This window comes from Orcinus orca, chromosome 1 (genome assembly GCF_937001465.1).
Source record: "Orcinus orca chromosome 1, mOrcOrc1.1, whole genome shotgun sequence".
NCBI classification, from domain to species: domain Eukaryota; kingdom Metazoa; phylum Chordata; class Mammalia; order Artiodactyla; family Delphinidae; genus Orcinus; species Orcinus orca.
Genome location: NC_064559.1, coordinates 178,528,900 through 178,540,944, shown reverse-complemented (window position 1 = coordinate 178,540,944; position 12,045 = coordinate 178,528,900). Strand labels below are relative to the sequence as shown.

At 49.0% G+C, this 12,045-nt stretch overlaps 1 protein-coding gene and 1 long non-coding RNA gene across 7 annotated transcripts in view; one reads left to right on the top strand and one right to left on the bottom strand.

The window, feature by feature from the left end:
- The window catches only part of LOC125961419 (uncharacterized), a 208,657-nt gene that overhangs the window by 27,107 nt on the left and 169,505 nt on the right, over positions 1 to 12,045 (top strand). The gene's annotated exons all lie outside the window — the stretch shown is intronic.
- The window catches only part of FOXJ3 (forkhead box J3), a 130,821-nt gene continuing 126,545 nt past the window's right edge, over positions 7,770 to 12,045 (bottom strand). For all 6 annotated transcript variants that reach the window (XM_012531833.3, XM_033421976.2, XM_033421975.2 and 3 more), the window contains 2 exons: positions 11,056 to 11,163; positions 7,770 to 10,752 (listed from right to left, as the gene is read on the bottom strand). In XM_012531833.3, coding sequence (XP_012387287.2) covers positions 10,637 to 10,752; positions 11,056 to 11,163 — 224 coding nt within the window. In that variant the 3' untranslated portion in view covers positions 7,770 to 10,636. The remainder of the gene's footprint in view (positions 10,753 to 11,055; positions 11,164 to 12,045) is intronic.

Here is a 12,045-nt window from a genome sequence, read left to right as displayed (position 1 = left end):
AGCGGGTGTGTGGGAGTGATGTAAGCTCCACACTGTGAGAAAGAGGAAACGGCTCACAGGCCTCAGCACTTCGGGCCCTGACCTATCCAACCCTACCTCTGACATCTCCCCTGGGAAATGTGAACCAACGCCCCTCCCACCCCTGCCAATTCCCTGGCCCAGCCTGGGCCCAGGCGTGAGTTCAGACCCCCTCCCTCCTCTCCTGCATCGAAGCTGCTGGATCTTGGGGTCCTCTTGGAAGCCTGGGGTTCTGGATCACCCCAGGCCCCCACCTGAGTCCTGTGGCCTCGGTTCCCCAGCACCCCAACACCCCTCATCATTTCTTACGGGTGGTGAGTGGGTCTGGGTTGTTTGGGCACCTCACATCCAAAGGCCACCCCTTCTGGCAAACTCTCACACCTCCATAGCCTCCCAGGCCATGCCACCTCTACCTGCCTCCCTACCTGAAAACCCATCAGTGGCTGCCCCAGACCTTCAGAAGGAAGCCCAGACTCCCTGGCCTGGCATTCAAGGCCCATCATGGTCAGGCCCCTGCTCAGCCTTTACCCAGGATCCCGAAAGACTCCCTAGGAGTGGGCCAGGAAGAAGGGGCCCATACCTGGGGTGCTGTAGGTGAAAAAGCTCCAGCTTTGGAACCAGGCAGCCCTGGGGTAGAGTCCTAGCTCCATCAGTGAACAGCGGTGTGCCCTTTCTGAACCTCAGTTTTTGCATCAGAAAAATGGAGACAATAACAACTACACTGAATTTTGGGTTGCCGAGAAAACTTTCCTCACTGACTTCCAGCCCCAGCAGGCCGGTGTTAAGACCATCCCCACCACCTCTGGGCTCCACCAGCCTCCTATACTCTCCCCTTATAAAACCTACCAAACTATCTGTCCTGTCCACTTTCCTACGAGCTTCTGAGAGCAGAGCCTGTGTCTTGCTCCATCGTGGCCCCAGTACCCATACAAGGCCTGGCACTTAGTGGGTAGCCCCGATCTCTCAGGAGGCCAGGAAGGCTGTGGTATTAGTAATAATCATAACATTAAGAATAGCAGCGAATGTTGATCAAACACTCGCTCTAGGCTACGTGCTTTACAGGTGTGAAAACCAGACCCAGCCCTGCAGCCCGGCCACCCCTCACCCACTGCTGGCAGCTGCGTGGGTTTCCCCTGCTGTCGGGCCGCCCTCTGGTCTCCGTGAGGATGCTGATGCCATTCCTTTTGGCCTAGAGACTGTTGAACTCTTGTGTTTGGGTGACCTTGTCATGGTTCCAGGGTGCCTGTTAAAGTTGGGTCCACTGAGGCCCAGCCCTCCCAGGCCTGGCTCTGCTTCCCTGCAGGCTGGAGGCCTCAGCTGACCCTAGGAAGAAAGGCCTGGAACAGAGCCTGGGTGGGAGTCTGAAGGCTCCCATGTTGATCTGTGTGACCATGAAGAGGCTGTGGCCCACACTTTACAGCCTCCGCATCCTGCTTGCATACGTGTCCTGGAGGTTCTTCGGAGAGCCCAGAACTGCATGAGGAAGGCATCACGATGTATGTGAACCTCCCAATAGCTCTGGGAATACATAAGAAATCACTATAGAACCCCATTTTATAGGTGGGCACACTGAAGCTCAGAGGCCCAGAGAGGGTAAGAAACCATGACTTTCCCGAGGGTGCCGACAGAAGCTCCGGGAGCAGTTTCACTGGTGGCTCTCTGCACGAGGGCACCCAGCCAACAGAGAGGGAAGCACAGACACAGGTGTGGGGCTAGCTCAGCCTAGAGGAAGGCACAACTTTTCAGACTCATTGCCAGGTGGACTTGGCACCAGCTGCAGTCACAAAGCTGTAAATTCCAGAACAGAGGCCAGTTCTCACAAGTGCCAAAGAAAAGCTAAACTTCTATTCGGTTCATACCTCCTGTCCTGTCTTCCTAGCCCCAGACCCCCATCTTTGGGGAAGGAGAAGAAGAAAGGCACAACCACTGAGTCAGACCCTGTTTTACAGGGCAGCGATACCCGTTGTACAGAGGAGGAAACCAGGCTCCTGGGAGAGTGCCCAGGGCCACAGAGAAAGTGGATGGCTGAGTGGGAATTTGAAGCCTGTTGGCCTGAGCCCAAGTCCAGGCAGGGGTGGCAGGCTCCCTCCCCTCCCCCAGGCGCTGGGGTGGGCAGGATCTTTCCCGTGATGCTCTGCGGGGGCAGCTGGGGAGTAGACAGAGGGTGTGTCTGGTTGTTTGCTCGGCAGTGTCATCTCACATCCCCATGGTCTGGTCGGGACAAGGCACTGGGGGAGCTCCAGTCACCATCTGCTCCCCACACAGCAGGGCTTCCTCCTGCCACACCCTGGCCTGCTCTGGGCGTTGGCCATGGAAACAACCCATCACACCCGAAGGCTGTCAGGGAAGGAGGGAGACCCACCTGGAGCTCCTGCCATGTGCCTCAGAGCCCACAGGCTAGAGGGAGGATAGGACACGGGCACAAACTCCCTGGGGCTCCGCAGGGAGAAAAGGTGCCCCCGTGGCCGGGTCTGGGGATGCTTGCCAGACCAGGTGGCATTTGAACTGGGAGGATTTGATCAATGGGAGGATTTGGACCCACAGAGAAGGGGGCTATATGGCAAAGGCCTGGCAACAGGAAGCACACAGGGGAAGGGAGGGAGGATGGGCTGAAGCAGAGAGTGTCTCAAGAGGGGCTGTGGGTGGGCAGCCAGAGGAGGCTTTAAACACCAGGCTAAGGCATTTTGCCCTTCACCCGGTGACAGTGGGAAGCTAGGGGAAGACCATGAGAAGAGCTGTGATTTAGAAAGATCATCATGGCCCTTGGTGTTGGGAGCGGACTGTCTAGGTATGGCTGCTGCACTGGTCCAGGAGGGAAGGGGTGTGTTCCACCCCCAGCAGTACCCTGGGAGGGCCAGGGGTGATTGGAAGGATGGTGTGCTGGGGTATCCATGGGTCTTGGCGTGTGCAAGAGAAGCAAGGGAGGAGGGCAGACAGGGAAGGCAGATGGGTCCTTGGGACCAACAGCGTGCCAGGGCCCATGCTGGCTGCTTCCATCTGACTTCTCATGGATGAGCCCATCAACACTTTAATCCCATTATACAGATGAGGAGGCTGAGGCTCAGAGAGAGCAACGTCTTGCCCAGATGGAACTTTAGGTTCTTTTGACTCCAGAGTTCGTGTTCTTTCCATTGCCTCATGTATTTTTCTGGGCTTTGACGCCTGCAGAAAACACGGTCAGCCACAGGCCAGCAACTCACAATGGACCAGCTTCTGGTCTGGCCAGGAAGCTTTGCGGGGTGCAAGGAGGAGGGTAGGAGCTGCCTGGGGGCAGGAGCAGGTATAGATAGATCTGGGATCCAGTCCAAAGGGCCACAGTGGGGAGAAGCAGTGACAGCGGCCAGGCCAAGGATGTGATGAGAAAAGGGGAAGAATTCATCTGTATTGGACTTGCAGGGCCTAACCCTGAGTGTGCCTGGGAACCCGGCTCTATCCCAGGCAAATGTCTCTGGGGACGTGGGCTACTGGGGAAGACTCGAGTGGCTAACAAGGTTAGGAAGGGAGGAGGAAGCCAGAACCTGCGTGGGGAGCCATCCCGCCCTCCCTGCCCTGGGCAGAATGCTTTCTCTCCTGTCTGCGGCTTACGATCACACACAGACACACTGAGGCACACAGACGCAATCATGCAGGCGACACAATCACATATCCAGGCACAGACACACGAGCACACCATCACAAGACACACAAGCACAAACATACAAGGTCTGGCTCACACACACGGAGGGCCTCGTGAGCACAATCGGAGTCACACAAGCACTCGCAGTTACCCTGACTTATAGGACCTACACCGCACCCCCCCACACCCAGTCACAGAGTTCATGCACTCACACATTCTCACACGGAACCAGAGGACCGTTCCCAGGAAGGCCTCTGCCTGTGGACGTCACTCAGGCATGGGAAGGGTGGGAAGTGCACTCGGACGTCTTTATTGCCATTGTCTGGGACAGGAAGTTGCCTCTCTGACGTTCTGGGGGCTGCATCATGAGAGGGGTGGCCTTCACCCAGTGACATCAGCTCAGGCCCCGTGCTAGGGTAGGGTGGGTTGGGATGGGTGTGGTGAATGGCCCTGAGGGAGATCAAGGGCAACTGGGGAGTGCTGTGGAAGAGGCCAAGGCCCTCAGTGGGAAGAGCAGACCGGAATAAGGCAGCTCTGGGTTCCCGTCCCCTTGCCAACCTCTCACTGATGGTGACCTGGGGCAAATGACTTCACCTCTCTGAGTGGCAATGCCCAGCAGTAAAAGGAGGATAATGACACCAACCTCCAAGGTAACTGGGAGTGCTAACTCAGATAATTGCTGTCAAGTACTGGGCACAGGGCCTGGCAAATAGTGGCAATAATCATCATGTTTGTGACGGCCCCGGGACTCGCTGTGTGAGTGTGTGTGGGCTCAGAGGCAGGGCTGGGAGGACAAGGGTAGATGCCCCGTGGCAAGGTGTGTGGCAGGCCCGGCCACTTGCCTAAACAAGACGTCAACTGGTCCCAGGAATGCAGAGCCTCAGGAAACTCAGATCTGGGGTTGATGGTGGGGTGACCTTCCCCACCCTAACCTCAGAGTAGGTGACAGTGGGCATCAGGAGGGCTGGGCCCAGGCAGCAGACTCAGAGGCCACTCTGCAGTGGGCCCCCCCCAGTATGTTTATCGCCGAGGACTAGAGAGCTCCTCGGCTCCCTCCAGCAAGCTCTGATGCGGGAGCAGAGTCTGAGGGCTGGCCACTGGGGTCCCTACCTGTCTGTAGGAGCTCCCAGCTCTGGGGGCTGCAGAGGAAGAGAACACAGCCCCTGTGGTAAAGGAAACCTTCCAAACAAGGAAAGGCACACAGCTGGCAGCCCTGCACCCTCTGGCGGCCTCCGGTGCTCACTGCGGCCTCATGGCTTTGTTCTAAGGCTCCCCGTTCTTTGCCCTGTAAGGAGTGACAGCACAGCGCACTGCAGTGTAGACACTGGGGCTGGATGGCCTGGGTTTGAAATCCTGGCTCTCCTGCTCCAGCTATTGTTACCTCTACCACTTACGAGCGGATGACCCTGGGCAGGTGACTTAATCTCTTTGTGGCTCAGATTTTTCCTTTGCAATAGGTTGATAACAATAGTATCCACCACACAGTTGTTTTGAAGGCGAAATCTGATAACCCACAAGTACTTAGAATAAGTAACGTGAAGTAACAAGGAATACATGGTGGCCGTCCTACTCTGGACTTCCAGGGTCAGCGTTGCTGAAGGCACAGCTTCAGGGCTGGGTCGAAGCAGCCTTGACCTGGGGTTAGACTCCGGCTCTGGTGCACTTACCAAATGTGTGCTTTGCACATGTTGACTAGTTGCTTATCATGTGAGGGAGACACACAGGGAGGTAAGTCCAAAATCCTCTGGAAAACCCTTTAGGAAGGCACCACACTGGGGAAAAACACACCATCTCAATAAGCCCAACATGGTCGTTTTTCCTAATTCTTGGTTACAGTCTGTCTTTGTAGTAGCTGGCTTGCATCCAAGTGCAATGTTGTACAGAATGTGTATCTTTACCCACTGGAACGACACTCAGTGGTGAGATGCTCAGGCAGAGAGGCACCTGGAAGCAGACATAATTTATGGTCTCAGGTTTGAATCTTCCAACTTGCACTCACTGAGGGGCACACGTTCATCACAGGTAGGTACTCTCACATTAAGATTTCCCTTCTTTCTCTTTTTGGCCAAGTGTGTCTAATTAAATTCCCATGCTTTGATTGAATGCATTCAGGATGCTGCTGCCTTGCGCCTTACCTCTCTAAAGCAGTTTGCTTTTCTGTAAGGCGGAGCAATAACTACAGTAACTATACTACAGCATCACCTTCTTGTGTAGATCAAGACAATGTGTGAGGAATTTTAAATTCCTGCCGGGAAGATGACTTTCTCCACTCCTCCCCTTCCCCCAAATTTCCCCTAACTAATGTATGACTTCGAGCAAGTCACTTTCCCCTCTGGGTCTCAATGTTCTCAACTGCAAAATGTGGGTGTTTTATATTAGATGATTTCAAAGGCCCCTCCCAGCTTGAAGCTTTCAAGATAGTTCTGTGATCCTAGGGCCTTTTGATGCGGTCAACCCTTCTATGAATGCTAACTGATGCTTACGTGGTTCTTCCAGGACTGCTCTGTCTGACTGGTAAGGGCACATCTATAAACAGCAGCCCTTAACACACTGCAACATGGTAAAGCCACAAGAATGAAACATGCATCTTTATGATCTTTTTCTCATTTGATCAGCACAAAGGTGCACTTTAGCTGTGCCTGAATCAGCACAAAGTGACCAGATCTAACCGTGCCCCCTACTACAGTCTTTCAGAGGCACTGATGGAAAAGCAGAGCTCCTCCAAGTCACACTCACACACACACACACAGGATGGGTAGGCACTATCCCTGGGTGGAGCAAAAGGAAATGGGCTTTGGAGTCAGGCCCAGACTGAATGACCCCAGATCCTCCACTACCTATGAGAACTTAATTAAGGCAAGTTAATCTTTCTGAGCCTCAGTTTCCCATCGGTAAAATGGTTAAAAATAGGTTTTCCTGACAGTGTTGTATGGGTTAAGTTAGAAGTAGTGAGGGGTCCTGAGCAGGATTATGGGATTGGTGGGAATCTCTCCCCTTCCTGAGTGAGACAGACCGCAGCTTCAAGTCCACTTCCACCAGTGTCGTTGGTCTGCCCATTGGTAGCCTCTCTGAGCCTGTTTCCACAATCAGGTCGGGACACCAGCACTCATCCCAACTCCAGGGATTGCTGGTGCTTGGCTCTTAACTAGCAAACCGTCACTTCTTTGGCTTCAACCTCACCCTGCGCCCATGCTAATCTAGCTTCCATGCCTGGCTCAGAGCAGTGGTATAAATGGAAACACCTTCTCCCGTTGAGTCCTTTGAAAACTCAACTTAAAAAGCCCATGCCCACCCCAAGGCTTTCCTAAGCCAATGCCCTAGCCTCAGCATGACCTAACTGCTCACCAACAGAATCTTGCCTTGCCAGGGGGCATCTTCAGAGTAGCTTCCCTGGGCAAGTTCCCTGGGCTGGCATTTGCTCCCTGTCCTGGGTAAGTCTGTACCCCCTACAGCCAGGAACCGTGGCTTTTTCATCTCTAAATTTCTCATGGGAAGGGCTGACACAGTGTGGGCTCAGCAAATGTTAAGAAGCTCCACTTTCACCTTTTGGAAAGAGCACTCTGGGAAGGCAGTGCTGGGGGCAAGACTAGGGTCCAGGGTAGGGGTAGAGGGACCGGGGTGTTCCACTGGAAGTAATAGAGGACGGTGTAAAAAACATGACGTTGGAGTCAAATGCTCTGGATTCAAACCTTTGCTCTACCACTTACCAACAAAGGATGTGGGGAAGCCATTATACCTCTACTTGAGTTGTTCCCACATGTAAGCTGAGGATAACAATATCTACTTAGCACAGCATGTGGCACATACTGAGTACTTTTCATGTTCCAGATGCTGTTCTAAATGCCTTAATTAATTTAATCCCTCTACAACTCTAGGAGGTAGGTATTATTCTCATTTTATAGGCACTGTAAATGAGGAAAATGAAAGCTCAGACAAATGAAATAACTTCCTCAAGTTCACAGAGCAAGTGAGATGTTCAATAAACAGCAGCAATGACTGTTCTCAGGCAGCAGTACATGGGACACAACCTCTGAGACCCCAAGGAATGACTAACTCCAGGCTTTCTGCTTCTGGACTAGCTCCAATCTTGTTCCCTCAACTGCAGCAAATGACACAGACCAATTGGTGTTGTAAATAGAGTTAACATAATATATTTATTTTAAGTGCCATTCATGCATATCACTTCTGGCAGCAACAATCCTAATGACACTTGGGATATTTCTTTACAGCACTAAACAGTTACAAAGAATGGGTGCCGTTCATCATAGAGGCAAAATATGAAATCGTGCAATAGCAAAACTGTAGAAACATTAAAACACTGACTGTCCAACAGCAGTACAGAGAGCAGATTGTGTCTGCACAAAAAGCCAATGCATTTTCATCACATATATACAATATAGATATGTACACATCACCCTCTGAATGAACAATATCAAAATACTCTATTCCATTTGAAATAATCCCCAGATTGATTCCCTCCCACTTCAAAGGACATCTGAGAGACATGTATTTACAAGAACATACATGAATACATTTACATTTCAAACACTGCCACAAATGCCAGTCGGATTATTCTCCTGGACAGAGTACCCCCATTTGATTACATGCATTTAGGATTCGTTTCCCCAAAAGTCTTCAGTCAATTTAAGTCCAAGACAGAACTGCTCTGCATTTACAACTACCAACTGAGATGGCCACTAGAGGGATGCTCTGCACCTCACTAGGGAGCCTTGTCTGGCTGGAGCCCGTGAGAAAGCCTGTCCCGGGCTCCCTGGCCACATGAATCACTAGTGTGGGATGGGTCTGGATGGAGGCTCTGCCTCCAGGGCCATTCATGGTAAGTTTAAATTCTCACAAAAATATTGATCACTGCAAATCAGTAAATGATTACCAAATGGGAAATTAGCTTCACACAATTTGTAACATCTTCATCAGCGGTTTCTACTTGAATAACTCAGTATAAGCTACTGCATTCTAACACCCAAATTGTTTAAAGTGCACACTGCTACCCATACAATTTATAGTTTCAAAACAGCTATTTTGGTATCTAGAGAACCGTGACTTGAGCAGACTACTGAGAATCACCCCCTTTTTTCCAAGCTTTTACTCTGCAGGCTGCTATCTCATCTTGATTGGCTGCCTTTCCAGAATCCTCTGATTTTTACTGATCCAAGGGGCTGGAACTGAGTTTCCTTTTTCATGCCAAGCAGGATCCAAACAACAGGAATATAAAGCCCTTCCCTCCTCCCCAACCTCACCAGCCTTTACCATGGCTGGCTTCCCAGTGATTCATTCAAGGCAACACTCCACTAAAAAAAATACCCAAAGATGTTCGCAAACACTCTCACATACACACACAGAGAAACAAAGGTGTTTGTTTAGTTCAAGTAGAGATTACTCAACCACAGAATCAGTAAGGGTAATTAAAGTGACTTAATAAGCATGGCTGATAGAGACTAGAGATGCTAAAAGGCAACCAGTGAGCAGTTAGTACTCCTTGATTTGATGGAACATCGTTTCCCCATTAGAACTGAAAAATTCTGCTTTTTTTTTCTGGTCTAAAGAACCAATTCAAAATCTATTCATTAAAAAAAGAAATCTCATTTCTCTTAGTTTCATTACAAAACTAAGACAATCAATCCATGCAAAGTAACTGTGAAATAAAACAAAACAAAAAACAAACAACTAATAAAAACCCCTAAGAGGCAGGCTGCATTTCAAAGAAAGGAACCAAACGTCATGCATACACAGACACACAGGACAACAGAAACAGCAGGCCACTCAACAGTAACTGCACTGAAGACGGAGGCAAATAAAATCCATGTGTGGCTCTACCCTCCTTTCAGTGCTTCCTAAATGGAAAGAGAATGAGGGGGAAACTTGCTATACAAACACTGCCCTGCTGTCCCGTTGCCCAAATGAACTCTGATTCAAATTCCAGAAAATCCTACTTAGCAAATAAGTCTCAATTAGCAGGAATGCAAAGATAGAGAATATACTCACATGGCAGGAGTAATGATAAAGAGAATGACACAATCTCTCTCTGATTGTCTTGTCTGTAAACTCTTATCAAGAAAAATAATTCTGTGCTTTCAGACACTGCATTTCTCCTTAATGAACCCAAGAGGAGCTGAGCATTCACAGAAGATAGCAATAAATATTAAAATAACACTTTTGAATAATAAATACATAAGTGAATGTGGAGACATTGATTTGTTTCAAAAGCCAAGCAGTGCCCAGCTTCTAATCAAACACATTGAATACTGGCATACAATGCAGACTTAGAAAACCAGATGCTGACACGGTGCAACATGAACTCTAGAATCCCCCAGGCATCAAAAAAACATTGGTCAGTCCTTCATGCTGCTCAGGAACAACATGCCCCTTTGGACTGTTTGGAGAGTATCAAACTCTGGGTTCTCTGGCTTACTGAGTAGAACTCAATACTCACATTTCCGAAAAAGATTAAATAAGGGGAACTGGGCTTTGAAAAAATCTATTTCCTTTCAGTTGCCTACATCAGTTAAAAGCATCCTGCCGAAAATAGCCTAACAAGGAATAAAAACTCACAGTAACTTTTCTTTTCAAGACATAATAATCCAATTAGAAAAAATTGAAGCCTTTCAATAATTTTTGTACATGTATTTACATATATGCATCTATAAACTGCTTGCAGCAAAATAGGCTCTGTCTGAAAAATCAGTCTGGCACTTGTGGTCAACATCAAACTGACACAAATATGCAAAAGCCGTTCAAATCACACAACAATTAGGAGCTACATAGGGCAGCTGGCAGGGAGACAAACATGTAGTACTTGTCTGGGTCAGATAAAAGCAGTAAGTTATCCAGCTAAAATCTTTTTGATTGTCTTCAAAAAAAATTTCAATAACATTGGTAAAATGATTAGAAACTTTGTTTTCTCAACTGGATTCTCTCAAACCTTTCCCTTCACTGCACAGAAAGGTAACGCTTGGGTCTGTCTGGTGCCTTAAGAAACAAGCTCTACACAATTGAATCCCAATCAAAGTCATCCTGGATGTCATCTGGAGGCAGAGAGCGCCGCATCTGGAAGGCTTGGGAAGGCATCATGTGCTGCTGGTTCATGGCTCCGTGATGGCCTGGAAGGAAGGAGGCAATGTCAGCAGTGACTTGGGAGAGGACAAAGGAAGAAAGAAACACACACCTATTGAACACTTCCTATGTGTGCCAGGAACTCAGCGCATATGCTCTCACTTACCCACCCAGAAGCCTCTACAAGGTGGCTCTTATGATCCTCATCTTACAGGTATTCTGCAGCCCACCCCTCTGAAACAGGGAGTTCACCCGCTCCTGAGGCAGCCTCCTTCCCTGTCGGGGCAGCTAAAGCCTTTTTCAATATTAAACTCCAAGTACCAACCCCAACACACCACACCCCAAATCACCTGCAATTGTTGTTCCTGGAGTGCTGAGTGCCTGCGGGATGTGAGGATAACCAGGGGGAGGCATCACTGAAGGAGCGAGATTTTGCCTGGAGTCTATGTACAAATTTCCTGATCAGATTGTGAAGAAGACAGAAGGAAAACATAGTACCGTAAGTAAAGCAAATCAAACATAAAAATCTTAATAGAACTGTTACCTAAAACTAAATTAAGCTGGTAAAGTGAGGAAGGAAAGGGAAGGAAAGATCACTCCTTTTAGATGCTACAACTCTGCCAAAGGTGGTGCTGGATTTTCAAACACGGTGCCAGGCTGGGTGTGAGTACACTGGTACTAATTCTGGCACTGCCTCTAACTCTCTGGAAGCTCGTAGGTAAGTTATGTCTGTTGTTGTTACATACCTCATTATAGTTCAAAAGCATTTTCATATCCCATTACTTCATCTGAGTCTCCCCCTAGACCCACAGTGAAGGCAAGACAGGGATTACCCCCATTTTATGGATGAGGCAACAGAGGCTCAGAAGGCTGAGGAGATTTGCCCAAAGACACATCAGTTTGACAGGGCCTAGGGCTAGAATTCAGTTCTCCTAACTCATGGGCTCTTTCCAGTAATGGTTGTCTCTATTGCCCTGATTTTCTCATCCTTAAAGCAGACCTAAGTGTGCCCTAGCTGATTAACAAAGTGACTGGAGGCACAAAGTGACAGGAAAGATTTGCATAAAGTAAAAGAGCTATATCAAAGGTGATTAAAAACATATTATTTAGAAGATGTGTAGATGGGAAACACAGATCTCATTTAAATAGCATTTCAGAAGGTTCTTAAGTTAATATGCTTTCACTGACAGCAGCCATCAAGTATAATAGCTCCAGAATGTCAATTATATTGCATCCTAATGCAAAATAGAAAGGGAGGGGAGGAAACATCATGCAACCTCCCACAATAACTCCTGGGGAAGAACCACCATAACACTGGTTTATATTATATGAAACATCCA